Source organism: Thunnus albacares, chromosome 10 (assembly GCF_914725855.1).
Source record: "Thunnus albacares chromosome 10, fThuAlb1.1, whole genome shotgun sequence".
In the NCBI taxonomy this organism is placed as follows: domain Eukaryota; kingdom Metazoa; phylum Chordata; class Actinopteri; order Scombriformes; family Scombridae; genus Thunnus; species Thunnus albacares.
Genome location: NC_058115.1, coordinates 24,616,386 through 24,644,367, shown reverse-complemented (window position 1 = coordinate 24,644,367; position 27,982 = coordinate 24,616,386). Strand labels below are relative to the sequence as shown.

The 27,982-nt window shown below is 36.3% G+C and overlaps 4 protein-coding genes across 4 annotated transcripts; 1 reads left to right on the top strand and 3 right to left on the bottom strand.

Annotated features, from left to right (window-relative positions):
* On the top strand, positions 1-2,467 carry LOC122990520. The gene is made up of 6 exons (XM_044363880.1): positions 1-155; positions 461-790; positions 994-1,362; positions 1,873-2,013; positions 2,135-2,172; positions 2,276-2,467. Exons 1-6 carry the CDS (start codon positions 113-115, stop codon positions 2,408-2,410), a joined length of 1,056 nt encoding a protein of 351 aa, XP_044219815.1. The 5' UTR covers positions 1-112; the 3' UTR covers positions 2,411-2,467.
* A 1,140-nt stretch (positions 2,468-3,607) lies between these two features.
* Positions 3,608-7,503, bottom strand: LOC122990118. Its single transcript, XM_044363239.1, has 3 exons — positions 7,137-7,503; positions 6,166-6,279; positions 3,608-4,649 (listed from the first exon to the last, which is right to left on the bottom strand). The coding sequence occupies exons 1-3, from the start codon at positions 7,501-7,503 to the stop codon at positions 4,435-4,437; spliced, it is 696 nt and encodes a 231-aa protein (XP_044219174.1). The 3' UTR covers positions 3,608-4,434.
* A 4,627-nt stretch (positions 7,504-12,130) lies between these two features.
* On the bottom strand, positions 12,131-16,872 carry LOC122990591. Its single transcript, XM_044363974.1, has 6 exons — positions 16,830-16,872; positions 16,338-16,682; positions 15,881-16,222; positions 14,982-15,095; positions 13,642-13,706; positions 12,131-13,168 (listed from the first exon to the last, which is right to left on the bottom strand). The coding sequence occupies exons 1-6, from the start codon at positions 16,870-16,872 to the stop codon at positions 13,019-13,021; spliced, it is 1,059 nt and encodes a 352-aa protein (XP_044219909.1). The 3' UTR covers positions 12,131-13,018.
* Positions 16,873-19,956: 3,084 nt separating this feature from the next.
* Positions 19,957-22,584, bottom strand: LOC122990117 (immunoglobulin kappa light chain-like). Its single transcript, XM_044363238.1, has 5 exons — positions 22,542-22,584; positions 22,050-22,394; positions 21,589-21,933; positions 21,097-21,196; positions 19,957-20,142 (listed from the first exon to the last, which is right to left on the bottom strand). The coding sequence occupies exons 1-4, from the start codon at positions 22,582-22,584 to the stop codon at positions 21,099-21,101; spliced, it is 831 nt and encodes a 276-aa protein (XP_044219173.1). The 3' UTR covers positions 19,957-20,142; positions 21,097-21,098.
* Between the last annotated feature and the right edge of the window lie 5,398 nt (positions 22,585-27,982).

Below are 27,982 nucleotides of genomic sequence, written 5' to 3'. Positions count from 1 at the left end.
CGTACTTTTGAAACCTGTGATAACCAAGTGGATGCATCAGACAGTCTAACTTATCTCGACCACACCATCATCTTTACTCCCTGATAAGATTCTAACAAGAAATAATATCAAGATGATCATTTTATGGATTACGCTGCTTCTTCTCCATCAAGGATGTAAGTGATATCTTACCATGTCCGAACATTTTACTGTTCGAGTGTTTTTTTTGTGGAAAAAGTATCTTTTTTATAATTCAGTATCATGCAGTAAGGGAATTACAGCCACCTTTCTTTTAACAATTGGTGTGTAATATAAATTCAAAACAACTTTGTAATTGGAGCCGTAGTTTCATAAATAAATATGAGCATATAAATGCATGTAAAAAATACTTTGTTTTATCTTTATTTCATAATTATACTGTATTATATATTCTGATCTTTGTATAATACTGATTATATATTCTTGTTGTCTTTTAATTCAGATGCACTGATTTCAGTGACCACAGTTCCACTTGGTGAATCGGTGACCTTCACATGTTTTTTCCCTGATTCAGAGTATAGCAATACACGAGTTAAATGGTACAAACAAAGCATCGGTGATTCACTCCTGTTAATGACTACACTGATGAAAGCTACTTCAAATCCTACTTTTGAACAAGGGTTTCCTTCCTCACGATTTGATGCAAACTATACCATAATCATGAGCACGCTGACCATTTTGAGGACAATCCAAGAAGATGAAGCAGTGTATCACTGTGCAGTCTCTACCTGGAGTAAGGATAAGTGGAATGGGACATATTTGTCTTTAAAAGGTGAGACATATCTCTGTATTGTCAGAGGTGTGGTGAATCGGAACTATCTCTTTTTTTTTTGGTCTCATAACACTTTGTTCATATATAAAACTATATTATGACTTTTTGATATTTTAAATTTCAGTTTTGATGTTCCAACTCTTTTTCTTAAATTGCAGAACACATACAAATTTTCACTATTTCCAATCTTTTGTATTTTGTAGAAAACACTCACAGGACAGCAAAATATACTGTTGTCCAGTCGTCAACAGAATCCAACTCAGTTCACCCAGGAGACTCTGTGACTCTCCAGTGCTCAGTCCTCTCTGACTCTGAACACAAGACATGTCCAGGACGATACAATGTGCACTGGTACAGGGCCAGATTAGATGGATCTCATCCAGACATCATTTACACTGATGGAAATAGCCATGATCCGTGTGACAAGAGACCTGACGCATATTCTTCTCCAAAGAGCTGTGTCTATCGTTTCTCTAAGAATGTCAACAAGTCTGATGCTGGCACTTACTACTGTGCTCTGGCCACGTGTGGAGAGATAATCTTTGGAAATGGAACAAAACTGGACATTGAAGGTAACTGTATCATTAGTCTGTTAAACTGTTAACATCCAATTTTACACCTTCTATTTCCCCCTTCAGTAGTTTTAAGGCTGGAAAAATTATGTTATTCCACTGACAACTTATACACAGGATATCTTGTTTAAGCTTGTTCAAACCCACAATTTTATTTTTCATGGCCTCACCATTCCATCAAATGGAAATATTCTAGATGTCTTTTATATAATTTTATACACATTTCTCTTAAATTCATCCCGTCATATTTGGTATCTTCCTATCTAAAGTTATATAAAGTTCTGAGGGTTTGAACAATGTTTGGCTGAATTCATAATGACCAAGTCACCAAGGCTTAAGAGTATAATAGGGGTATTTGCATGTATATAAGGTTTGATTAGAAGTAAAAAAAAATCCATACAGATCAGGTGTGAGCAAATATTCTATGCATGTAAATAAAACAAATGGAATTACCTTTTCATTTACTTTTAATAAAAATGTTAACTTTCATTTTTCCTTTTCATGTTTTAGGAACCAGCATATGGTCCTTTGGTGATTTAAAGAGGGCAGATGTGATTCTGCCCCTGCTGTGTGCTGTCTTGGCTATATGTGTGATTGTTATAGCCTGTCTCATTTATGCCATCAACAAAAACAAGTGTGATCATTGCAACGGTACTAGAACGTATTAATACCTCAGTCTATCACATATTTGATTAGTGTTATAGAATAACTATGAAATTATAAATCCTTCCTTGGTTATTGTAATCTAATGATTTTTCATTTTATAATCCAGCTGCTGTTTCCCTGCACAAAAGTCAGAAAAATATGCAGGTAAGGAATTTAAAGGTACACTTGACTTATCAAAAAAGTTGTAAAAATTATGCTTATTGATTGGTATTTGTCAACTCACAAAGTGTGCAATACATTTCCTCAGAGAGATGAAGATTCATGGATGTACTCTGCTGCCGTCTTTACCATGATGAAACCTCGCAGTGGTGGAGTGAGAGATGCTAAAGCACTGGAGAAAGAGAGGCTCTACGCTGCTGTCAAGGCTTTTGGGTTGGATTAGTTAGTGCCATATGTGTGCTCGTTGATATTATTCTGTTTAAAGAGGACATATCAAGCTAGCTAGCTTCCACAAGCTAACCAATCAGAACAGAGTGGGCTTATTCACAGAAGCCTTTATATTCAGTTTGTTGTATACGTTAGCCCTTTATATCTACATAGGGAGTGAGTCCTCTTCCACAGAGCCTGCTATTTTGCCCCACCCTGTTTCTACTAGGGATGTGCAGAGGGTCCAGTATTTGTATTTGTATATTTGTTGAGGCAGCAAAATAACTTATATTTGTATTTGTATTTGTATTTGTATTTGAATAAAAGTGGAAATAGGTGTAAAAATACAGTTTTAGTTTTTATTACGCTTTTAATTTTAGGATACTAAAGTGTTAAATAAGTGTTCATGAATAAACTACCTGACAAAGGAGGTCCCCACAGTCTCAAACTCAAGTCTCCTAGATCATAGAGGACTGCACTGACTTCTGAGCTAAAAACAAGTGCATCCCAGATGTGCAGACAGACCTCTACTTATTCATACACCCGTAACACAGAGACAGCACAGTGTGTAATGTGTAGAGAAGAACTTCAAAGGCGATACTTGCTTTGCACTTTTCATTTATTGCCTATATTTTACAACCTAACTTTGTGGAAAGGAGAAGGGGAAAAACAGGTTATGGAGAGTCCCTTGAGAGCACTTCACTGGTTGGGGGGTGCATTCAGACAGGATCAAATCAACAGGGGTCAAAGGCAGGAAAGACACACAGTTGGCATCTTGTTGATCAAGGAATTGTTCCCAGACGTCACTTGATTATCAAGTCTCTAATCAAATGTATATTTTCTTCTTCATAACCAAATATGGAAATGTGTGTCATGTAGCAGGTGGATGTGACTCCCCTCATTGAGACCTGCTGATAGACGTAACAGCAGAGCAGCAGAGAAGTTGTTGTGATATGTAGCACAAAAAGCTAACAAAAACACTGTAAAAAGTACTGTGTTTCCATGCATGGCCTTTACGTTACACCAAACTATTTTCCAGAAACTGAAAACGTGATTGCTGTTATTAGTCTTTGGCCATTTCTAAACAAACTACTGTGACCACAGTTTTAGTGGTGAAGGAACATGTCACTCAGTGCAGCGGTGTGACTCATTGACATATTTTTAACTGTTTTTGGCCAACAAAGGATGTCTACAGCACAGAGAAATAAGATATATCAGACTTTGGATACACACGCAGTACTTGAATGAGTTCATTGTTGGTTTGGCACTGTACATAACATTTGTTGACTATAAGAAAAATATAGAAAATGTCTAGCCATATCCTTTAAACAGAGCCCCAGAATGTTCATAAAGAAAAATAAAATATATATTGAGGCCACTTTTTACTACACAGAGCGTTCAAAATATTATTGCATGCGCATGAGATATGATTCTTTCCCATGTTTTAGTAATCTGTGCGCACAAAATAAGTGTGTATACAGAGAGCCAAATGTACTGTATCACCGATTCAGCCACTATCATTGCATCTCAAAGGATAAATATTGGTTAGTTTACTAGATAGGGATATCAATCACTATGTGTTCACAATAGTAGAGCCTTATTAACAGCTTCTTTGGTTCATGGGGTTACATCCCACTACATTGTTTAAGATGACAGGCCTAATTATGCGAGGCATGTTTTGCACACCCACATATTCTTATGCACAGATTCAGTGAGCTACCGAGTGCACAACCTGTAAACACAATGACAATTAAGGACTAAACTATACATTCAACTTTAACTTGGCATCAATTTCTTCACCATAATAAAGCCTTCATTGAACACATTGGTATGTCTTAATCCAAGTACACCCACTGTTTGTAAAGACAAACACATCTCATTCAACAACACTAATCACTATCAGCTAAATAAAGAGCTATGTGCCAATAGAATTTCAGTCGCTTGATGTAGTGAAACATGGCCTCGATATATATATTTTTTCTCTCTATGACCTCTCCGGGGCTCCGTACCTATAAGCTATAGGAAGCTCTTACATGAAAGTCATGCTAAGCTAAGCTGAAGCCCTCTGAGGAGACTTGGGACCCAATGCACAGGCCATGCTCTGCCTGTAGAGAGGGGTGGTGTTGGGTGTGATAGCCTGCTCTCACAGTAGAGTACACACAGTCTGGTGGTGACTCTCTCTTCTTCCTCTCTCTTTTCACTTTCCTTGTGGAAAAATTCAGTGCTATGTAGTTCACTGCTTCTGCTTCCCCATTCTGCAAAATAAAAATGATGTGTTAAAGTTTAGAGATTAAAGCTGTGAAAACAAGACCAGTTAAAGAGACCAAGTTTAGAACATATATTATAAAGTTTTGTTATCCAATGGTGTGATATTCTGACTAAAATGTTTGATTTGAATTAAAATCATGACATCCATTACCTTCTAAGTCACATTACTTGGGCCAAATGATTTTATTTTTTAAAATCTTTTTTAAGATGTATACTTATTTGTAGGTTTTACAATGACAACATAAGTCACTGAATGGAGAAGACAAGTATACACAGTATAAAGCTTTAAAATTATTGAACACTGGGCTGAATGGTTGCAAGACTGTAGATAAGGCAGCTCTGCCAGACAGAGTCTAGAGTCAGGAAATTATTGTAATCCAGTTGACAACTCAGATGTTTTGCAATTTTTCAATTTGACGCTAAGTTTCCAACTTAAAAGCAAATTTACCAGGTCATTTGGCCGATCCACTGTCGACTTGTCATGCCCAGGGTTATGAGAAGCGTGCATTGTTCCTGTCAATAAAAAAAAAAAAGACTTCATAAAAGCATATCAGTGTGACTTTTATCTGTTTTTATTTATTTCAGTTCTTGGATTTATAGCTTTATACCCATAATGTACCTCATCTAACTATGTTCTTCTGATTTGAAACACTGAAAAACTCATTAAAGCATTCAGTTGTTCATTTTGGAAATTGCAAATTGTGACCCTCTTAAAGAGAGAGTTTTAAATGATGGTATACGGGGTTGAATTATTCAGATATTTATGATTTGAGTTTTGTTTCTTTAAGTCTTTATTTATGGCTCCAGACTCACCAAAACATGTAAAGATATAATTATCTGATGTAATGTAATCAATGAAACACCTCAGTCAAATTTAAAAAATGACTGGTATGTATGTATGGTATGTATGGTTTTGCTCACAGCAGTGGTGCCAGCCACCACAAGCATTCTTCGATTTAATGCGTTGTGTGATCGACCCACTATCGCAGCACCTACAACCCATAAAGATAATACTTCATTGTACAGTTTTGTACAGTTAATTAATAAATATTTCAATAATAATTTTTACTTTTTTATATATTAGGTAAAAATATCTAATTTGTCTGAATTGAGTGATAGGGTACATGCAATGAAAAAACCAATGGTGGGCCTGCTCATAACTATTTTATATATTTTTTCAATTTGTGTTAAAATGTAATAATGTGATAATTATCATGACATTTTTATCAACCTTAATTTTGGGGGCCCCTGCCTGGTATTTGAGGCCCCATGCGCTCTGCGAACTCTGCGTATGCGGAGCGGCGGCACTGAACAAAATTATGATAAACACATAAGGCACATTTTAGTGTGAGGGTAAATCAATGTAATGTCATGAATTACATTGCAATCGAATTTTAATAAATTTCAAAATAGGTGAAATGACAAATAACATAAACATTTTCAGCAATGGATCCTGATAATAAATAAACGTAATAAAAATCCATGTACATTTGATGAACTTACCTTTGCAACGTTCACAAACTCTGCTTCGATTCATGTAGAAAATAAGAACGGCAATCACAGTCACACAGCAGACCAACAGTGCTCCAAGTACAAAGACAACTGGGTCTAGTTGTCCTGGAATCATAAAAATGTCAAAAAGAGACACTGAGAAACACCTCATTCCTGTTTATTTTAATAATTAATAATCATAAGAGCAACTACAAAGTTGTTCAGTAACTCAAAACCAAATTGTTTTATTATTATCATTATTTGCTGTTGGCGTCACACAGTTGCACTAAGAAAATTAATTATGTTTTTTGACCAAGCATAACTTTTGATCTTAATCAAAAGTTGCTACTTTTTGTGGTAGTAAGCAGCTTTGTATTCATTCTTTGCACCTCAATATCAAAACTCTTTAAGAGCAAATGAAAAAACAAGAAAGGATTGAAAAGAACAATTAAATAAAAAACAACCTCTACTTTGACAAACATTTAACATAAGTCACAGAGTTTAAAATGCAATTTTATGCTCACTGATTTCTATCATAAGACAGTTATGCATTGATTTTGCAAACTAGCAACCATTAATTTTAGTTATTCTTTAACATAAAAAGTCTAAAATATAAAATCACATCATGAAATAATAATTAATTACTTTTAAATATGATAACTGTAGAGTTTTTTCACAGCAGAAATATTGAGTTGTTCGGGCAGGAAAGGCAAAGGTGGAAATCATAATCATATGAATGATGGATCCATGCCAATGAGCCAGCATGCACAGTTCCTGGAATCTAATTAATCACAACTGTGCTTTTTCTTCTAAAACATATAAAAATATCTGCCATGAAAAAGACATATTGGCTGCATGTTTCTATCAATCAGCTTGATATTTTAATCAGATTTAATCGAATCAAAGCAAAATCTTATCAATCTAATCTGACAAGCCTTCAAGGTTAAGATGCATTTAATATTTGAAGACAGACAAAAACATACTTATCTCCACTTTAGCTCCTTCACCAAACAGGATCTCTCCACATGTGACCACAGCACAGTAGTAAGTCCCAGTATCAGAAGTGTCCTGAATAGTTTTGGACAGACTGTAGACACAGCTCTTTTTCTCTCGTTCATCACTCCTGTTCTGAGTGTAAATGATGCTTGGATGAGATTCTCCTAATCCAGCTCTGAACCAGTACACACTGTGTTCACCTGGACACTGATCTGTGTTTTCTTTGTTTTTGGAGAGAAGTGAACACTGAAGAGTCACTGACTTGCCTGACTGGACGGACTCAGTCTTTGGATTTTGTTTCACGTAGAAAGATTTCTGCTGATTACAGTCTGTGTGATTCAGTAAAAAAGACATTAAAGGGAATTAATAAAAATTATTATTAAATTATTCATATGACTAAAACAATTTCTTGATGAGTGAAATGAGCATAAACCAGAAAGTAAAATATTTTACCGTTCACAACCAAGAATGTGCCTTCACCAAATGTCGGTGAATACGCCGTTCCATTCTGACAGAAATATGTTGCTTCATCCTCTTTGCTTATATTTCTAATGGTGAGTAAATACTCATTGCACCCCTGTGTGACTTGGAAACGTGAATTGTTAAATTGTCCAACAAGTTTTTGTTGGTTATAAGTTCGCGTAGCAACTGTTTGGATCATATATCCAAGAGACTGCTTGTACCAGCGAAATAATCTGTCGTCCTTGGAGGCTGCACATTGCAAAGTAACATTCCCACCAACTTCAACCACAGTCAAAGAGATTGGGTGAGGAACCTCTGCAGATTGAATCAGAGCTGAGAAAAAGAGACAAACAACAACTAATGTACTACACAACAAGACAAAAACAAATGTAGAGTATCTGCCATTAGAAATAACACTGTGAAATGTGGTTTGCAAGAATATCTCATATTAGTTAAAAGTTGCACTTACACACTGTACTAAGAAGAATCAAAGCAGTCAGCCCTTCAATCATTGTGGTAAAACACCTTTCCATTGCACAACTCATGCCTTTCTACCCAAATGAAAGATTCAGTCACAAGATCATCAAAGTCTACAAGGCGGAAATGATCATGATTGGTTAAAATGAAGAAAGTGAACTTCCTCCAATTTTCAAATTCATGATCCAATTCAATTCTTAGATGTACATGTATTGTTAATTGTTGCTGTACATTAGTTGATATTCCAATATTGTTTTGTTATTCTGACTGTGTCGGTTGTGTCATCTTTTACTTTTCATGCATTAGTGACGTCAACTTTATAAACAGGTTTCTGTACAACCTAAGCTATTTGGCTGCTACATAGTCATGTAATCTGCCTATAGGAGGAGGAGTCAGTATTTGTCTAAAGGATTCTGACTAGAAGTTTGAGGCTCTAAAACCCTGTTCAAACTGGTACAGTACAGTATTTTCTTATGAAAAGAATCTGAATTTACCTTTATCAAGTTTTGATTAGTATACATACAATACCAGTCAAAAGTTTGGACACACTTGCTCATTCAAGTGAATGGGGTGGTGTGTCCAAACTTTTGACTGGTATTGTAGGTAAAAAGCTAATGATTTTTTGCATGGACAAAGTCTACTAATGATACAAATTCTTCTGGTTTAAGCACACATGAATATGTTATTACAGTAAGACAGGACATATGTGGTATTCCTTACTACTTTCATCCAAATATAATACATTTTATTATACTTCATTAAAGTTATAGATACCTACTAAATATTGCCAAACAGCAGTGCACTGTACTGCACCATTTGTGATCACTGTAGGCACTGTCTCTGTATTGTCTCTAACTGCTGGTGTTTTTGGCTAGACTGGTTAAACATAATAACTGTAGCGGTTAGGTTTAATTATTAGACAGTGGGATAGGATTTATGGCATCCAAAATATTTTGAGTTTACTGTAGAAAATAGATAGTTATTATAATGGTTAAAAACTTAATTTATGATCAAAGTGAAAGACAGAGAGAGATGGAGAGAAAGCAGTCTGATGGTGGTTTTGAGCAGTTTTCTATATATTTGTCTACCAAAAGTTCCCACACTTGTAAATGAAAGATAAGGATGTTTTTTCCATATCTTTTCATTCTGTAAGTACGCTCAATCTTTCTTTCAAGAATGTTTTAAAAAAATTGTTTGATAAAAGACTGTCTGGGGATGCAGTCTGTCTTCCTTGTCTCACAGCATTTCATAAAGGCAATTTACATTAATGTCTTGAAAACAACAAACAAAACATATGCAGCAGCTGCACTGACAGAAAAAAGCTGTGGCAGGCCGTTTCTCTACCTTTGACCAAGTCTGTTTACTCACAATAGACTTGACTATGGGCTGCAGGAGGATGGAAAAAGTAGCCTCTATTAGAAGTAGTAAAAAAATGGATCGACATACTCCCTAAACATTAGATAAGCATTCGACTAGATTTGTGAGGTAAATAAGTGCTCAAAGAGCAATCGTTGTGGTAAAACACATTTCTATTGCACAACTCATGCCTTTCTACCCAAATGAAAGATTCAGTCACAAGATCATCAAAGTCTACAAAGCAGAAATGATCCTGATTGGCTGAAAAGCAGAATGTGCACTTCCTCCAAAATTTAGCAAATTCATGATGCAATTTCAATGACTCTTAAATGTACATGTATTGTTGCTTTATACTATTAGATGATAGTTTGAAGTTCCAAAGCAGTTTTGTCACTGACCCTGTTTACACCTGGTATTAACATGTGATCTGTATCTAGACACATTATCTGGATAATGATATCCAATCCATGGGTCTTTGTATTCACACCTGGTATTAAAATGCATCCTGGTTATCTTAGTTGTGTCCACGTTGCTATTGGATCTCGATATGCAAATTAGCTAGGCAGAGCAGGCGAACTTGTCAATAAACGTGGCGCACCAAGTCGTGGAAATCAATGCCGTAGATTGACATCACTCATTTTTTGCAATGGAAGATCATTGATGTGTTAAGAGAGCTGGATACTGCACTGCCACTCAGCCTTGCTGACAATTTTAGTGGTCACTTGTGCTACTGCAGTGAAAAAAATCCCATGTGGCCCAAAAAGCATTTTCCCCATAGACCACTATTATAAAAGAGACATCTGTAAAACTGTTGACAGAACAGCTCGAACATCCAACAAGGTCAATTATTACCATGAAGGCCATTAATGTTTTATATTTATAAAACCTTCCAAAAGCCTATAAAAGAGAATTTAATGTGTGTGACATCATCCCAGGGTAAAGTCTGTGGGCCGAGCAGGAACGCATGGGTGGGCCAAAGGGGAAAACAGGTAAACAGTTTTCATTTGAGTGAATAGGCACCATCTTTGAGTCCAGTATCCAGTCCTATAATACATCCATGGAGAAGACTTTTAAGTACAGCTAATACTTGTTGTTTTTGCCATGCTTGCTTAAGCTAGCAGGAAGAGGCACAGTTAGATGACCTTACAACTTGCTGGGCCAATTTTTTTCTTGTTAATGTGGTCACGCTGTATACTCTATACGCTCTTACTTGTGCTTTAATGTTGCGTTTCCTCATTTGAACTGCTGGTGTCGGTGGGTAGACTCCATAAATCAGCACCAAAAGACATACTGGGATATTATATCAGGTTATTTCAGTGCAGTGGTGTGGATTTGAGATGAATTGCTGTGATTAAAGGATGTCTAAATTTAGAGTTTATACTTTTCCAACATGTAATAGCTATGGACATGGCAAGATTGTACTGGTTATTCCTTAAATTATATTCCCAAGAGAAACTGATCAAGATGGGATAGAGAATATGACTTTTACATTTGAAAAATAGTTTCAGAAAAAAAGTGTCTGGGGAAAACTTTTCTTTGTTCTCACAAGAACTTCATAAAGGCAATTTTCATTAGTGTCTTGAAAGCAGCAAGAAAAGCCACATTCAGCAGCTACACTGACAGACAAAAGCTGTGGCGGGCTTTCGACCAACCACTAAGGCTGTTTACTCAGAATAGACCCGAGGCCCCGACAGGATATGTAATGAGGTCAGAGGTGCAAGAAGGAAAGAACTGCAAGAAGCACATTTTATTTTAACCAGTGGACCTGGCTGTTTTAGTTTTGCTTGCCTTTGCATGTGCTAATTTATAAATCATTGTCAAAAAGTTCTATTTTAAGGAGCATATGCACCATTACATTTGTTTCCTTGTTATTGGTTTTTGTTTTAACAGCAAATGTATGAATTCATTTATCTTTGTTTCCCATTCAGTCCCACCGTCACATGGGGAGCTTATCTAAGCATCCATTAGAAAAAAAATGTAAGTAATCAAGCAACACCCTCCACTCTTGATGGTATGGATAATAGAAATTTGTTCTTTCTATTTATTTAGCTTTACCATGTGATGCACAAAGGATCAGGGAACTGGGAACAGGGAACATCTTAAAACTTTTATGCAGATAATCAGGCACTACTTTGATTCTCCTAAGCGTCAAAACATGCATCATTCAAGAGTACAAATGTGCCACATGCATTGAACTTCACACTGCTTATTAAGGGAAGTGCAAGGCATGATATATTTATACACTATACTGCAGGTGCACCATCAGCCTGAGGTTCAAATATACCAAGAATGAGTCAGCACTCCACATGTGCTTTTACTCATACATTATAATACACTGTTCTTAGTCTACAATATTACATATATTGTGACAGTTAAGGATTTGTCACCAGTAAATGTAAAAATGTCTGTGTGTTCTCTTCAAACAAACGAATGATGTAATGAATAAGAAAGGCTTGCAATAATGTTTCCTTATGATTTACCAGATAAAATAAGTAGGTCAACACTCTCAGATGGGGAGATCACAGATCAGACTAATGCTCTTGCCACAAATATCTAGGTGGGACCAGTGAATGAGTAGCACTTCCCCTTCACTCAACAAAAACCACCAAAGATAAGCAAGCCCCAGACATCAAGAAGAGCACAGTGTGACTGATAGTCATTAACTTTATTGAGTTTAAAGGGGACATAACATGCTGCATTGCTGTGTGGTTGCATCACAACCACACACTGATGCCATGTAACCACACAGCCTGTACTTTTATGTGAACACAGAAATGCTAGAACATGCTTTTCTCTGAACACCCCTCTTGTATGTATGCAAACATGCACATGTGTCATGCAGACATAAACACAATTCACATGACTGTCTCTTTTGTACTTGTATGGATTTTGAGTATAATGTTTCTATATTTTTTCTTTCCATTCGGAACAGGACAGTAGTTGGATTAATCATCTTGCAGACACATTTTGAGTTTTGTAAGGCGTGCACGTCAACCCATAACACCCTTCTCTGTGTAGACCCACAGAGATGTTTCCATGTATCTTCCTAGAACCATGATTACAGTTTAACGTATAAATACACAATACACAACTAATCTCTATGAACAGCATTGATACACACTTAATACATGTTGAAATGACTTAATTACACATGCTGAAACAAAGAGCTATTTGTAGAACAGTTGGTGCAGTGTTTTTTTCAGCCCATGATTGTCCCCCACTCCTATAGGGGCTTAAAGGATGATTGAGTCTTTTTCAAGATAATAGTATGATGGTGAGTTTCAGAGTATTTGGAGCAGGTGGCGTGATTTTTGGAAAGGATATTCTCATTGACTCGTTATTGGGCGGCACCAAAGGAGATTTTGATTTTTTAGTCCAGGTCATATCATGTACAAATGTTCTGAAGGGCTTCCAGTCACTTTTGGTGTCTTGAGCAAATAAGGATGGCAATCACAATCACGCAGAGAGCCAACAGTATTCCCAGCACAAGAATAACTGGGTCCCATTCTTGTTCTGATATCAGAAAAAAGTCCTCTGAGGAGACTTGGGACCCAATGCACAGGCCATGCTCTGCCTACAGAGAGGGGTGGTGTTGGGTGTGATAATCTGCTCTCACAGTAGAGTACACACAGTCTGGTGGTGACTCTCTCTTCTTCCTCTCTCTTTTCACTTTCCTTGTGGAAAAATTCAGTGCTACATAGTTCACTGCTTCTGCTTCCCCATCCTGCAAAATAAAAATGATGTGTTAAAGTTTAGAGATTAAAGCTGTGAAATCAAGACCAGTTAAAGAGACCAAGTTTAGAACATATATTATAAAGCTTTGTTATCCAGTGGTGTGGTATTCTGACTAAAATGTTTGGTTTGCATTAAAATCATGACATCCATTACCTTCTTATTCACATTACTTGGGCCAAATGATTTTATTTTTTAAAATCTTTTTTTAAGATATATACTTATGTGTCAGTTTTACAATGACGGTTTATTTAACAACATAAGTCACTGAATGGAGAAGACAAGTATACACAGTATAAAGCTTTAAAATTATTGAACACTGAGCTGAATGGTTGCTAGACTTTAGATAAGGCAGCTCTGCCAGACAGAGTCTAGAGTCAGGAAATTATTGTAATCCAGTTGACAACTCAGATGTTTTTTGCCAATCAATTTGATGCTAAGTGTCAAACTCAAAAGCATATTTACCAGGTCATTTGACTGATCCACTGTCGACTTGTCATGCCCAGGGTTATGAGAAGCACTCATTGTTCCTGTTAATAAAAAAAAGACTTCATAAAAGCATATCAGTGTGACTTTTATCTGTTTTTGTTTATTACAGTTCTTGGATTTATAGCTTTATACCTATAATGTACCTCATCTAACTATGTTCTTCTGATTTGAAACACTGAAAAACTCACTAAAGCATTCAGTTGTTCATTTTGGAAATTGCAAATTGTGACCCTCTTAAAGAGAGAGTTTTAAATGATGGTATATGGGGTTGAATTGTTCAGACATTTATGATTTGAGTTTTGTCTCTTTAAGTTTTTATTTATGGCTCCAGGCTCAACAAGATATAACCTCTTAACGCTACCAGAATGTAAAGATATAATTATTTGATGCAATGTAATCAATGACACACCTCAGTCAGATTTAATTAGGACAACACACACACATAGTGTTACTGAGTTATCTTCCATTAGGACTTGGCTACTCGATACCTGGTCGATACCTTTTGTATCGACCAAAATAACCCAGTACCAAGTAATATCGCATCAAATAATATCTGCATTTGATCCTTTTTGTACCCAGATCTAGAAAAAAAATTACTGGTATGTATGTATGGTATGTATGGTTTTGCTCACAGCCAGCCACCACAAGCATTCTTCGATTTAATGCGTTGTGTGATTGACCCTCTGTCGCAGCGCCTACAACCCATAAAGACAATACTTCTATACAGTTTTGTACAGTTATTTAATAAATATTTCAATAATTTGAACACTTTCAAAATGTATTTGTGTAAAAATCATTTGGATGGGGTGGAGTGATGGCATTTTATATAACTGAATCCTTTCACATTGTAGGTATCGAATGAAGTTCTCTATTGGTATCAGTATCATTTTAAGGGTACTGGAATTGGGTCTGGTAATGCAATTTTTTAAGCGACACCCAGCCCTATCTTTGCATACTGAAATATGATGTGAATGTTTTAAAGAACATAACTTTTTCTGAGTTAACATTCACTGTTTTTCAGAACTCAAAGTGTATAATAGAGAACCCCAATTTCTATCGTTGAGGCCAAAACTGATAGAGTATTATAAAAATAGCTATAGCTTATATAAACAAACAAACAAAATTATGATAAACACATAAGGCACATTTCAGGGCAAGGGTAAATCAAATGTCATGTCATGAATTACATTACAATCAAATTCGAATTTTAATAAATTTGAAAATTACTGAAATGACAGATAAAATCAAAATTTTCAGCAATGGATTCTGATTATAAATAAACGTAATAAAAATCCATGTACATTTGATGAACTTACCTTTGCAACGTTCACAAACTCTGCTTCGAGTCATGTAGAAAATAAGAACGGCAATCACAGTCACACAGCAGACCAACAGTGCTCCAAGTACAAAGACAACTGGGTCTAGTTGTCCTGGAATCATAAAAATGTCAAAAAGAGACACTTAACACCTCATTCCTGTTTGTTTATTTGAATAATTAACAATCATAAGAGCATCTACAAAGTTGTTCAGTAACTCAAAACCAAATTGTTTTATTATTGTCATTATTTGCTGTTGGCGTCACACAGTTGCACTAAGAAAATTAATTATGTTTTTTGACCAAGCATAACTTTTGATCTTAATCAAAAGTTGCTATCTTTTTGTGGTAGTAAGAAGCTTTGTACTCATTCTTGTATTCTCTCAAACATTTAACATAAGTCACAGAGCTTAAATTGCAATTTTATGGTCATTGATTTCTCTGAATTATTTTTAAAACCATTAATTTTAGTTATTCTTTAACATAAAAAGTCTCAAATATAAAATCACATCATGAAATAATAATCAATTACTTTTAAATATGATAACTGTAGAGCTTTTTCACAGCAGAAATATTGAGTTGTTCGGGCAGGAAATGCACAGGTGGAAATCATAATCATATGAATGATGGATCCATGCCAATGAGCCAGCATGCACAGTTACTTGAATTGGAAGAACTAAATGGAATAATCTAATTAATCACAACTGTGCTTTTTCTTCTAAAACATATAAAAATATCTGCCATGAAAAAGACAAATTGGCTGCATGTTTTTATCAATCAGCTTGATATTTTAATCAGATTTAATCGAATCAAAGCAAAATCTTATCAATCTAATCTGACAAGCCTTCAAGGTTAAGATGCATTTAATATTTGAAGACGGCAAAGGATATAAAAACATACTTATCTCCACTTTAGCTCCTTCACCAAACAGGATCTCTCCACATGTGACCACAGCACAGTAGTAAGTCCCAGTATCAGAAGTGTCCTGAATAGTTTTGGACAGACTGTAGATGCAGCTCTTTTCATCTTGGTCATCACTCCTGTTCTGAGAGTAAATGATGCTTGGATGAGATTCTCCTGATCCAGCTCTGAACCAGTACACACTGTGTTCACCGGGACACTGATCTGTGTTTTCTTTGTTTTTGGAGAGAAGTGAACACTGAAGAGTCACTGATTTGCCCCACTGGACTGACTCAGTCTCTGGACTTTGTTTCACGTAGAAAGATTTCTGCTGATTACGGTCTGTGTGAGTCAGTAAAAAATACGTTAAAGGGAATTAATGATCTAAATTATTTGTATGACTAAAAAACATGATGATAAATGGAATGAGCATAAACCAGAAAGTAAAATATTTTACCGTTCACAGCCAAGAATGTGCCTTCAGCTAATGTCAGTGAATACGCCGTTCCATTCTGACAGAAATATGTTGCTTCATCCTCTTTGCTTACATTTCTAATGGTGAGCAAATACTCATTGTACCCCTGTGTGACTTGGAAACGTGAATTGTCAAATTGTCCAACAAGTTTTTGTTGGTTATAAGTTCGTGCAGCAACTGTTTGGACCATATATCCAAGAGACTGCTTGTACCAGTTAAAGAATACGTCCTCCTTCTCAGAAACTGGGCATTGCAAAGTAACATTCCCACCAACTTCAACCACAGTCAAAGAGATTGGGTGAGGAACCTCTGCAGTTTGAATCAGAGCTGAGAAAAAGAGACAAACAACAACTAATGTACTACACAACAAGACAAAAACAAATGTAGAGTATCTGCCATTAGAAATAACACTGTGAAATGTAAACAATGGTTTGCATGAATATCTATCTCATATTAGTTCAAAGTTGCACTTACACGCTGTACTAAGAAGAATCAAAGCAGTCAGTCCTTCAATCATTGTGGTAAAACACCTTTCTGTTACACAACTCATGCCTTTCTACCCAAACGAAAGGTTCAGTCACAAGATCATCAAAGTCTACAAGGCGGAAATGATCATGATTGGTTGAAATGAAGTAAGTTAACTTCCTCCAAAATTTTCAAATTCATGATCCAATTCAATTCTTAGATGTACGTGTATTGTTAATTGTTGTTTTACATTAGTTGATATTTCCAACATTGTTTTGTCACTCTGACTGTCTCGGTTGTGTCATCTTTTACTTTTCATGCATTAGTGACGTCAACTTTATAAACAGGTTTCTGTACAACCTAAGCTATTTGGCTGCTACATAGTCATGTAATCTTCCTATAGGAGGAGGAGTCAGTATTTATCTAAAGGATCCTGACTAGAAGTCTGAGGCTCTAAAACCCTGTTCAAACTGGGTTTTTAATCAGTACAGTATTTTCTTATGAAAAGAATCTGAATTTACCTTTATCAAGTTTTGATTAGTATACATACAATACCAGTCAAAAGTTTGGACACACTTTCTCATTCAAGTGAATGGGATGGTGTGTCCAAACTTTTGACTGGTATTGTAGGTAAAAAGCTAATGATTTTTTGCATGGACAAAGTCTACTAGTGATAGTTCTGCTGGTTTAAGCACACATGAATATGTTATTACAGTAAGACAGGACATATGTGGTATTCCTTACTACTTTCATCCAAATATAATACATTTTATTATAATTCATTAAAGTTATAGACACCTACTAAATATTGCCAAACAGCAGTGCACTGTACTGCACCATTTGTGATCACTGTAGGCACTGTCTCTGTATTATCTCTAACCGCTGGTGTTTTTGGTTAGACTGGTTAAATATAATAACTGCAGGGGTTAGGGTTAATTAGTAGACAGCTGTTCAAGCTGGGATAGGATTTATGGCATCCAAAATATTTTGAGTTTACTGTAGATAATAAATAGTTATTATAATGGTTAAAAACTTAATTTATGATCAAAGTGAAAGACAGAGAGAGATGGAGAGAAAGCAGTCTGACGGTGGTTTTGAGCAGTTTTCTATATATTTGTCTGTTAAAAGTTCCTAAACTTGTAGATGAAAGATAAGGATGTTTTTTTCCATATCATTTCATTCTATAAGTACGCTCAATCTTTCTTTCAAGAATGTTTTCAAAAAAATGTTTGATAAAAGACTGTCTGGGGATGCAGTCTGTCTTCCTTGTCTCACAGAATTTCATAAAGGCAATTTACATTAATGTCTTGAAAACAACAAACAAAACATATGCAGCAGCTGCACTGAAAAAAGCTGTGGCAGGCCATTTCTCTACCTTTGACCAAGTCTGTTTACTCAGAATAGACTTGACTATGGGCTGCAGGATATGTAGTGACTTGCCTGTATATATGCTCATTTATATGGTATGTGTTCTTTTTTTTGTTTTCTTTTACATTCAGTCCTAATCAGTTCTGGATGGTGTGTGGAGCATCCAGATTAGCATCCATTGAACAAAAAATGAGGAAATCAAAAACAGTGATGCAACACACCAGTTTTGGTGATAACAGAAATCTGCACACATATGTTGCAAGGTTCAGCTGTGTCCCATTATATTTATGTGATTTTAACAAGTGATATACAGAGGAACAGATCTTAAAGGAATAGTTTGATATTTTGGGAAATACTTTCATTGAAAACAGGAGGAACGAGGGGTTGCAAAGTAATGCAGTGTATGTGTGTCAGGGGACTATATTAACATACAGATGTCACATCAAGAGAGTGGCATCTTTGTTAATCATTTGTATCATAGGCAACCCCTGGATATCATATCATATATAAACTTTTCATACAGTATAAAGCAGCTGTGGACAACAGATACTGTTACAATCAATCATATTGATTCATAAATCAATGCAATGCTTTACTGCTTTAACTACATTACACTTTCTATTTTTTATGCCAATTTAAATGCATCTATTGGCTGGGGAGTGTTTGATTAAACATACTGTATTTTTGACAGAACTCCCCATGCACAGCCAGTATTTTGTGCTGGTCGGTTGCAGGAACATATAAGCTGTAAATCAAAATTAACCACCAGACACTGAGATGACTTTACTGTGACTTTATTAGGAGCGAACAATGTGTTTTGCTCAGTGCTGAGCAAACCTGACGAAGCTACAGGCGAAACACATTATTTGCTCCTGAGATGACACAGTAAAGTCATCTCAGTGTGCGGTGGTTAATTTTGATTTCATGCTTTATTTATATTTTAAGCATTATTCTGTTATTTCTGTGCATTTGCCGTAAGAATTTAGTTTGCTCTTGTTGATAAAATCACTGAAGTGCCAGAGTGACACTGCTTCAGAAACAGACGTGGTTCTGAGACATCTATTCTCAGCACAGCAACACCAACAACTCGCTTTGTACTGCTTCATCTGAATACCCCCCCCCCCCCCCCAATTTTCAGGAAACGGTCGGAGTGTTGCTTGCGTTGGTCACTATAATCAGTAACTAAAGGCTTCTGTCTCTCCCACTTGGTCTCTCAGCTGTTTCTGTCTTTCTTGCTCACTGTCTCTCACCAAGATAACCTGTTAGTTATTGAATCCAAATAACAACCAGCAAGCCAAGTAATCCACAAAAAGCTTAAGTATAATACTTCCATGATCATTTTGGGGAGGCTTAGCCTCACCTGGACTCTTATTAACGCCACCTATGATTTGTATACATGTATTATATCAGTATATTCTTTATAATTTTTAAACTATTATCGTTACCAACACCATCAAATATGATCATATCACCATACTAATAATGTTTATCAAAATATGATAAGATACAAATATAGAAGAAAGAAATGCTAAAAGGAATTAATGACAATAGTGATGATAAAAGTAAGAATGGATCATTTTATGTAATTTTGAAGAGCAAGATGAGAACGACAAGAAAAACTAATGAAGGAAGGAAGGAGTATCTGGTTAAATTCTTTTTTTTTTTTCTTTTTAGAATATTTTTTTATTTAGAAACATCTTTTAACAAACTCAAGTTAAGTGAAAATACATAATCCACAACTGATCTCTTAAAAAATAAAAAAAACAGTTACACACAATTATAAGATTTTTGTAAGTCGATGGAATTCACCTAAATAAAACCGATGGTGCCACTTTGTGTGACTATTTTTTTATTATTCTTTGTATATGTGAAAACAGTGCCAGTCTTCAAACACACTTCTTGCTTTGTAGAGAAAGCCAGTGATACAGTAGTTCAGTGCCTTGGCATCACCACCCTAAAAATAATAATAATATATACTTGAGATTAGAGGTGTTGATCATAGCTAATGGAACAGTTTGCATAATGTTTGAATGAAAATCAGTATACCATCTAACCTCAATGGCACATGATTGTCCCCAACTCATACAGGAGCTTAAAGGATTATAAAGTTTTTTGAAGAAAATGACATGCACATCAAAATCAAAATGAGAATCACTTAGAAATGCTAATTACCACACAATTACATTCTCCTCACAAGAAGGAGAATTTCTCCTGTATTAGGGGAAAACCTAATACACCAGATTCAGAGTTATCCTTAAGTAACTAAATACTGAAAACTAAACACATGTCAGTGACTAAGATTAAGATCGGCTCACTGGAACAAAGAATGTTCATGAGTCTTTGGACAAACAAGGCTGACCCTAGAGAGTCAATGGTCATAAAACAACAGCCTCTTATTCACAGTTGTGGTTGATAGTCCCAATTTTCTGACTTATTCATACTAATAATGCAATCATAACAAAACAAATGTGGTTTGTGACCAAATAAAATTTCTCATGCCATATTTTACTGAAATGTAGCCAAAGCATTTCCAATCTTGGGACCAGTTTCCCAAAAGTAGTTTGTAGGCATTATTTATACACAAACGGTGGCAGCATGTTTCACATTACACACATTACACACATTTCACATTACAAATGATCTGCAATTTGTGAGTCCTACATGACTCTCACATGCTGATGCAAAGGGTACAAGTATGGTGGGGTTTTTTTCTGATTAGTGGAACATCAGTCGATCAAAATAAAGATATAATGTTACAAATCATAACTAGTATGCTGCAAAATTGGTGAAACAGGCCCCTCGATGTTGTATCCTTGGTTGGTTTTCAGTGATATCGTGGATTGTGGTAATCTGGGATTTTTTAATGATTAAAAAAATCTATAAATATAACTCATGTTATTAAACTTACCATCAGTCTCTAGAGTAAACAAGAATGGCTATCACAGCCACGCAGACAGCCAAAAGTATCCCAAGCACAATGATAATTGGGTCCCATTCTTGTCCTGAATCTGAAAAAAAGTCCAAGCAGGTATGTAACTCTTTACTCCTCATTTACTTTTACGATATCAATCATTTTCTTCTGCAGTAGCTAACTACTGCAGAAGATATCTAATTTATCAAATTCTATGTAAGCAATAACAATAACATTTTTTAATGATTTAAAATATATATTTTAAATGAAGCATTTCAATTTACAGCATTCAGTACTAAGGGATGAGGTATCAGGCATGAACTGATAATTGACCAATCATTAATAAATAATAAATAAATAAATAACTGAATAAATGTATCTATCAAACAGCAAATTTTTTTAATCAGACTAAATCTTTTCAAATCTATCCACCCTTAATAGTTAAGAATCATTAAAGATTTGAAGACAATAAGGACCTTAAAAACATACTTATCTCCACTTGAACTCCCAAACCAAACAGGATTTCTCCACATGTGACCACAGCACAGTAGTAAGTCCCAGTATCAGAGGAGTCCTGTATAGTTTTGGACAGACTGTAGACACAGCTCCTTTCCACATGTTCATCACTCCTGTCCTTCTTAGTGTAAATGATGCCTGGGCGTGAGTCTCCTGATCCAGCTCTGAACCAGTACACACTGTGTTCATCTGGACACAGATCTGTGTTTTCTTTGTTTTTGGAGAGAAGTGAACACTGAAGAGTTAGTGCATCTCCCAGCTGGACTGATGCTGTCTCCGGACTTTGTTTCACATAGAAAGATGCCTGTTGATTAAGATCTGCGTGATTCAGTAAAAAAGACATTAAAAGGAATTAATGATTGAAATTTTGTGTATGACTTGAAAACGTTGTGATGACTGACAGCTGCATAGACACGGAGAGTAAAATATTTTACCGTTCACAGCCAAGAATGTGCCTTCACCAAATGTCGGTGAATACGCCGTTCCATTCTGGCAGAAATATGTTGCTTCATCCTCTTTGCTTACATTTCTAATGGTGAGGAAGTACTCAGCATATCCCTCTGTGACTTGGAAACGTGAATTCTCAAATTGTCCAACAAGTTTTATTTGAGTATAAGTTCTTGTAGCAACTGTTTGGACCATATATCCAAGAGACTGCTTGTACCAGTGAAAGAACTTCCCCTCCTTCTCAGAAACTGGGCATTGCAGAGTAACATTCCCACCAACTTTAACCACAGTGAAAGAGATTGGGTGAGGAACCTCTGCAGTTTGAATCAGAGCTGAGAAAAAGAGACAAACAAAAACTAATGTACTACACAACAAGACAAAAACAAATGTAGAGTATCTGCCATTAGAAATAACACTGTGAAATGTAAACAATGGTTTGCATGAATATCTATCTCATATTAGTTAAAAGGTGCACTTACACGCCGTACTAAGAAGAATCAAAGCAGTCAGTCCTTCAATCATTGTGGTAAAAACCTTTCTATTGCACAACTCATGCCTCTCTAACCAAATGAAAGATTCAGTCACAAGATCATCAAAGTCTACAAAGCGGAAATGATCCTGATTGGTTGAAAAGCAGAATGTGCACTCCCTCCAAAATTTAGCAAATTCATGATGCAATTTCAATGACTCTTAAATGTATATGTATTGTTGCTTTATACTATTAGATGATAGTTTGAAGTTCCAAAGCAGTTTTGTCACTGACCCTGTTTACACCTGGTATTAACATGTGATCTGTATCTAGACACATTATCTGGATAATGATATCCAATCCATGGGTCTCTGTATTCACACCTGGTATTAAAATGCATCCTGGTTATCTTAGTTGTGTCCACATTGCTATTGGATCTCGATATGCAAATTAGCTAGGCAGAGCAGGCGAACTTGTCAACAAACATGGCGCATCAAGTCATGGAAATCAGTACCGTAGATTGCCATCACTCATTTTTTGCAATGGAAGATCATTGATGTGTTAAGAGAGCTGGATACTGCACCGCCACTCAGCATTGCTGACAATTTTTCTCAGTGGTCATTTGTGCTACTGCAGTGAAAAAAATCCCATGTGACCCAAAAAGCATTTTCCCCCATAGACCACTATTACAAAAGAGACATCTGTAAAACTGTTGACAGAACAACTCGAACATCCAACAAGGTCAATTATTACCATGAAGGCCATGAATGTTTTATATTTATAAAACCTTCCAAAAGCCTAAAAAAGAGAATTTAATGTGTGTGACATCATCCCAGGGTAAAGTCTGTGGGCCGAGCAGGAACGCATGGGTGTGGCCAAAGGGGAAAACAGGCGAACAATTTTCATTTGAGTGAATAGGCACCATCTTTGAGTCCCGTATCCAGTTCCTATAATACATCCATGGAGAAGACTTTTAGGTACAGCTACTACTTGTTGTTTTTGCCAAGCTTGCTTAAGCTAGCAGGAAGAGGCACAGTTAGATGACCTTACAACTTGCTGGGCCAATTTTTTTCTTGGTAATGTAGTCACGCTATATAAATTGCATATACACCTGGCATGCTTAGCCACCTCCAAATGCGGTCTGGCTGACCTGAGCTGACCTACATTAACATGTGTTTTCTCTTGTCCAGATAAGATATCCGGATACAGATCACATCTTAATACCAGGTGTAAATGGAAGAATTCCGACCACTTATACCCCATTTACACTCACTACTAAAGAATCCATCTAGAATGATCAGTAAGGGGCAGAGACATTAGTTTAATATCTAATTCTGGGGTTATGCTTGTGTAAAATACTAAGAGTGCTCAATTTTAATTCACCTTAATTAAATCTGGATCAATATACATAGGCAACAAAGCAAATTACTTTTGCATGGACAAAGTCTACATATTATACTAATTCAGCTTGTTTAAGCAAACATGAAAATGCTTAATATGTTGTTAAGACAGAACCTGTCTGCTCTTACTTGTGCTTTAATGTTGCATTTCCTCATTTGAATTGCTAGTGTCGGTGGGTAGACTCCATGACTCAGCACCAAAAGACATATTGGGATATCGTATCAAGTTATTCCAATGCAGTGGTGTGGATTCGAAACGAATTGCTGTGATTAAAGGATGTCTAAATTTAGAGTTTATACTTTTCCAACATGTAATAGCTATGGACATGGCAAAATTGTACTGGTTATTCCTTAAATTATATCCCCAAGAGAAACTGATCAAGATGGAATAGAGAATATGACTTTTACATTTGAAAAATAGTTTCAGAAAAAAAGTGTCTGGGGAAAACTTTTCTTTGTTCTCACAAGAACTTCATAAAGGCAATTTTCATTAGTGTCTTGAAAGCAGCAAGAAAAGCCACATTCAGCAGCTACACTGACAGACAAAAGCTGTGGTGGGCTTTTGACCAACCACCAAGGCTGTTTACTCAGAATAGACCCGAGGCCCCAACAGGATATGTAATGAGGTCAGAGAAGGAAGGAGCTACAAGAAGCACATTTTATTTTAACCAGTGGACCTGGCTGTTTTAGTTTTGTTTGCCTTTGCATGTGCTAATTTATAAATTATATATTTGTCAAAAAGTTCTATTTTAAGGAGCATATGCATCTTTACATTTGTTCCTTTTTTGGTTTTTGTTTTAACAGCAAATGTATGAATTCATTTATCTTTGTTTCCCATTCAGTCCCACCGTCACATGGGGAGCTTATCTAAGCATCCATTGGAAAAAAATGTAAGCAATCAAGCAACACCCTCCACTCTTGACGGTATGGATAATAGGAATTTGTTCTTTCTATTTCTTTAGCTTTACCATGTGATGCACAAAGGATCGGGGAGCTGGGAACAGGGAACATCTTAAAACTTTTATGCAGATAATCAGGCACTACTTTGATTTTCCTAAGCGTCAAAACATGCATCATTCAAGAGTACAAATGTGCCACATGCATTGAACTTCACACTGCTTATTAAGGGAAGTGCAAGGCATGATATATTTATACATTATACTGCAGGTGCACCATCAGGCTGAGATACAAATATACCAAGAATAAGTCAGCACTCAACATGTGCTTTTACTCATACATTATAATACACTGTTCTTAGTCTACAATATTACATATATTGTGACAGTTAAGGATTTGTCACCAGTAAATGTAAAAATGTCGGTGTGTTCTCTTCAAACAAACAAATGATGTTATGAGGAAGAAAGGCTTGCAATAATGTTTCCCTCTGATTTACCAAATAAAATAAGTAGGTCAACACTTTAACCCCTAAATTCCACCGGGCGCATGTGCCACTATCGCGGCCACTCTAGTCAATGTATCCGATTCCAACGGGCGTCCCAGAAGCGGCTCTCCGCTGCACTGCGCTAAAGATAGGTGCCTCGTCTATTTTTTACGGAAGCCGCGTCAATTTTTAAAATAAAACACCCCGTGCAGACTCCTGGTCATATATCAACAATAAACGCAATTAAAACAGATGAATACAGAAACCATTTAACTACGTAGCCTACTTAACCATAGAAGAAGCACAAAAATCAAGGAAAATTACCAAATCAACAAAAGCTGAGCAAGTTAACAAAATTGGGCAGTTTAGTTGCCCTACTACTGCAATAATTACAGCAGCCTTAAGGGATTTTATCAGCTTTGACTAGGCTGCTGTAATTACTGTAGTAGGAGTGCAATTGACTTTAAACGGCGGAAGGCTTCCCCACAGTGAAGACACTTCGCTTCTGACACGCTCCCAGTGGAATAGGGCGCTGTGCAGAGGACGGGGCAAAACCGCGTCAGAGCCGGAACGTGGCACACACACGGCCGGTGGAATCCTGGGGTAAGATGGGGAGATCACAGATCAGACTAATGCTCTAGGTGGGACCAGTGAATAAGTAGCACTTCCCCTTCCCTTAACAAAAACCACCAAAGATAAGCAAACCCCAGACAACAAGAAGAACACAGGGTGACTGACAGTAATGATAATAAAGACAGAGGTTGGTGGAAAGACACAATAATAATATTAAACACGAGTTTAAAGGGGATATAATATGCTTTTTGTGATTTCCTGTCATTTATTATACTGTAATGATGTTAGATGTCTATGTCAAAAATAGTTAAAGTTCAAACACATGGACGCTGGCCAATCAGAACAGAGCATGGATGTATAAAGAGAACTGGATGCAGGAAGACTGCCAGGCTTTGAAGCAAATTTGATGACAGGGCATGATGTATTTATACAAAACTGTGTAATTACAACGTCACGTGATGCACACTGATAAATTTTTCTGAGCGTCACAATTTTTCTGAGGTTGCATCGCAACCCCACAGCCTTTACTTTTATGTGAACACAGAAATGCTAGAACATGCTTTTCTCTGAACACCCCTCTTGTATGTATGTGAACATGCGCAGGTGTCATTCAGACATAAACACAATTCACATGACTGTCTCTTTTGTACTTGTATGGATTTTGAGTATAATGTTTCTATGTTATTTCTTTCCATTCGGAACAGGACAGTAGTTGGATTAATCATCTTGCAGACACATTTTGAGTTTTGTGAGGCGTGCATGTCAACCCATAACACCCTTCTCTGTGTAAACCCACAGAGATGTTTCCATGTATCTTCCTAGAACCATGATTACGGTCTAACGTATAAATACACAATACACAACTAATCTCGAGGAACAGCATTGATACACACTTAATACATGTTGAAATGACTTTATTACACATGCTGAAACAAAGAGCTATTTGTAGAACAGTTGGTGCAGTGTCCACTCCTATAGCTTCCAGTCACTTTTGGTGTCTTGAGAAAATAAGGATGGCAATCACAATCATGCAGAGAGCCAACAGTATTCCCAGCACAAGAATAACTGGGTCCCATTCTTGTTCTGAAATCAGAAAAAAGTCCAAGCAGACATTTAACTCTTTACATATACCTCATCTTTCATGATAAGATAGGATATCATTTAATCAGTCAACAACTATATAATGGAGGATTATACAACAGGTAGTTCTGACCAAGCAATGTGATTGGTCAACTAGACATTTAGAACGTGCTCAAATCAGCATGACAGCAATCCTAGCTGTACTCAAATGAAAAAATCCTCATCAATAAAAATATTACTCCGCTTAGAACTACAGATCGTGACATTACGCTAACAACAATAGTCATTTCTGGGTAGACAACTGGTGGTTGATTTGAATTGCGGAGATATGTGAACTTGGCAAACTTGTTTTTTTCTGTTGTCATTTTCAGCCGTAACTGTAATGTTTGAAGATATATAGTATAAACATGGTGGTCTGACCTATTTGACATTCCTGCTGGGTTTATTTTATGTACTGTGTTGCTTTGCTAGTGTCTTTGGTTTGTTTTGTTTTGTGGGGGCATCTGTGGTGAAAACCCGGAGCGGAGTTTTGAGTTGTCTTTCTTTTATGCTTGTGAAACTGGATTGAACTGAACGGATTAGGGGTTGTGGGGAAAACAAAATGGACACTTTACCGAGTGGATTGAACTCTGAGACTGTGGGACGAATTACACACACACAAAAAATCCAAACCCCTCGCCACTCTTTATCTTTACCTGGCACCCCCATACACAGTAAAACTTGGCCATTTCTCTTCAGTTGAGAGTATATCTCAGCTCCAACCCTGGCATCCTCTATCAGCTGTTCCGGTGAGTCGGGGAGATGGCACTACTAGCTTAAAAATGTCTGTGAAGATTGTGGACATAGTAGCTAAATCTGTCCATTGAAAAAAATATTTTTTCAGCAGATATCTTAGTTACAACAAGACTGAACTAGCAAAGCAGTTTTGTGTTTATATGTGTGGTATTTATTCAGTTTGGGAAATCACACAATCTCTAGAAAGCATTAGCTCAAGTTAGTTGGCTGACTCAGCAGGGA

Coding starts and splice junctions, on each gene's coding strand:
- LOC122990520 (XM_044363880.1), top strand. CDS start 113: ATGATCATTTTATGGATTACGCTGCTTCTTCTCCATCAAGGAT. Junction 1,363..1,872: donor AACAAAACTGGACATTGAAG/GTAACTGTATCA, acceptor TTCATGTTTTAG/GAACCAGCATATGGTCCTTT. Junction 2,014..2,134: donor CAAGTGTGATCATTGCAACG/GTACTAGAACGT, acceptor TTTATAATCCAG/CTGCTGTTTCCCTGCACAAA.
- LOC122990118 (XM_044363239.1), bottom strand. CDS start 7,503: ATGTCTTTTTTACTGAATCACACAGACTGTAATCAGCAGAAATCTTTC. Junction 6,280..7,136: donor AGGAGCTAAAGTGGAGATAA/GTATGTTTTTGT, acceptor TTATGATTCCAG/GACAACTAGACCCAGTTGTC. Junction 4,650..6,165: donor AGTTTGTGAACGTTGCAAAG/GTAAGTTCATCA, acceptor TTTATTTTGCAG/AATGGGGAAGCAGAAGCAGT.
- LOC122990591 (XM_044363974.1), bottom strand. CDS start 16,872: ATGATTGAAGGACTGACTGCTTTGATTCTTCTTAGTACAGCGT. Junction 16,683..16,829: donor GATTCTTCTTAGTACAGCGT/GTAAGTGCAACT, acceptor TCTTTTTCTCAG/CTCTGATTCAAACTGCAGAG. Junction 13,169..13,641: donor TGGATCAGTCAAATGACCTG/GTAAATATGCTT, acceptor TTTATTTTGCAG/GATGGGGAAGCAGAAGCAGT.
- LOC122990117 (XM_044363238.1), bottom strand. CDS start 22,584: ATGATTGAAGGACTGACTGCTTTGATTCTTCTTAGTACGGCGT. Junction 22,395..22,541: donor GATTCTTCTTAGTACGGCGT/GTAAGTGCACCT, acceptor TCTTTTTCTCAG/CTCTGATTCAAACTGCAGAG. Junction 21,934..22,049: donor CACATTCTTGGCTGTGAACG/GTAAAATATTTT, acceptor TGAATCACGCAG/ATCTTAATCAACAGGCATCT.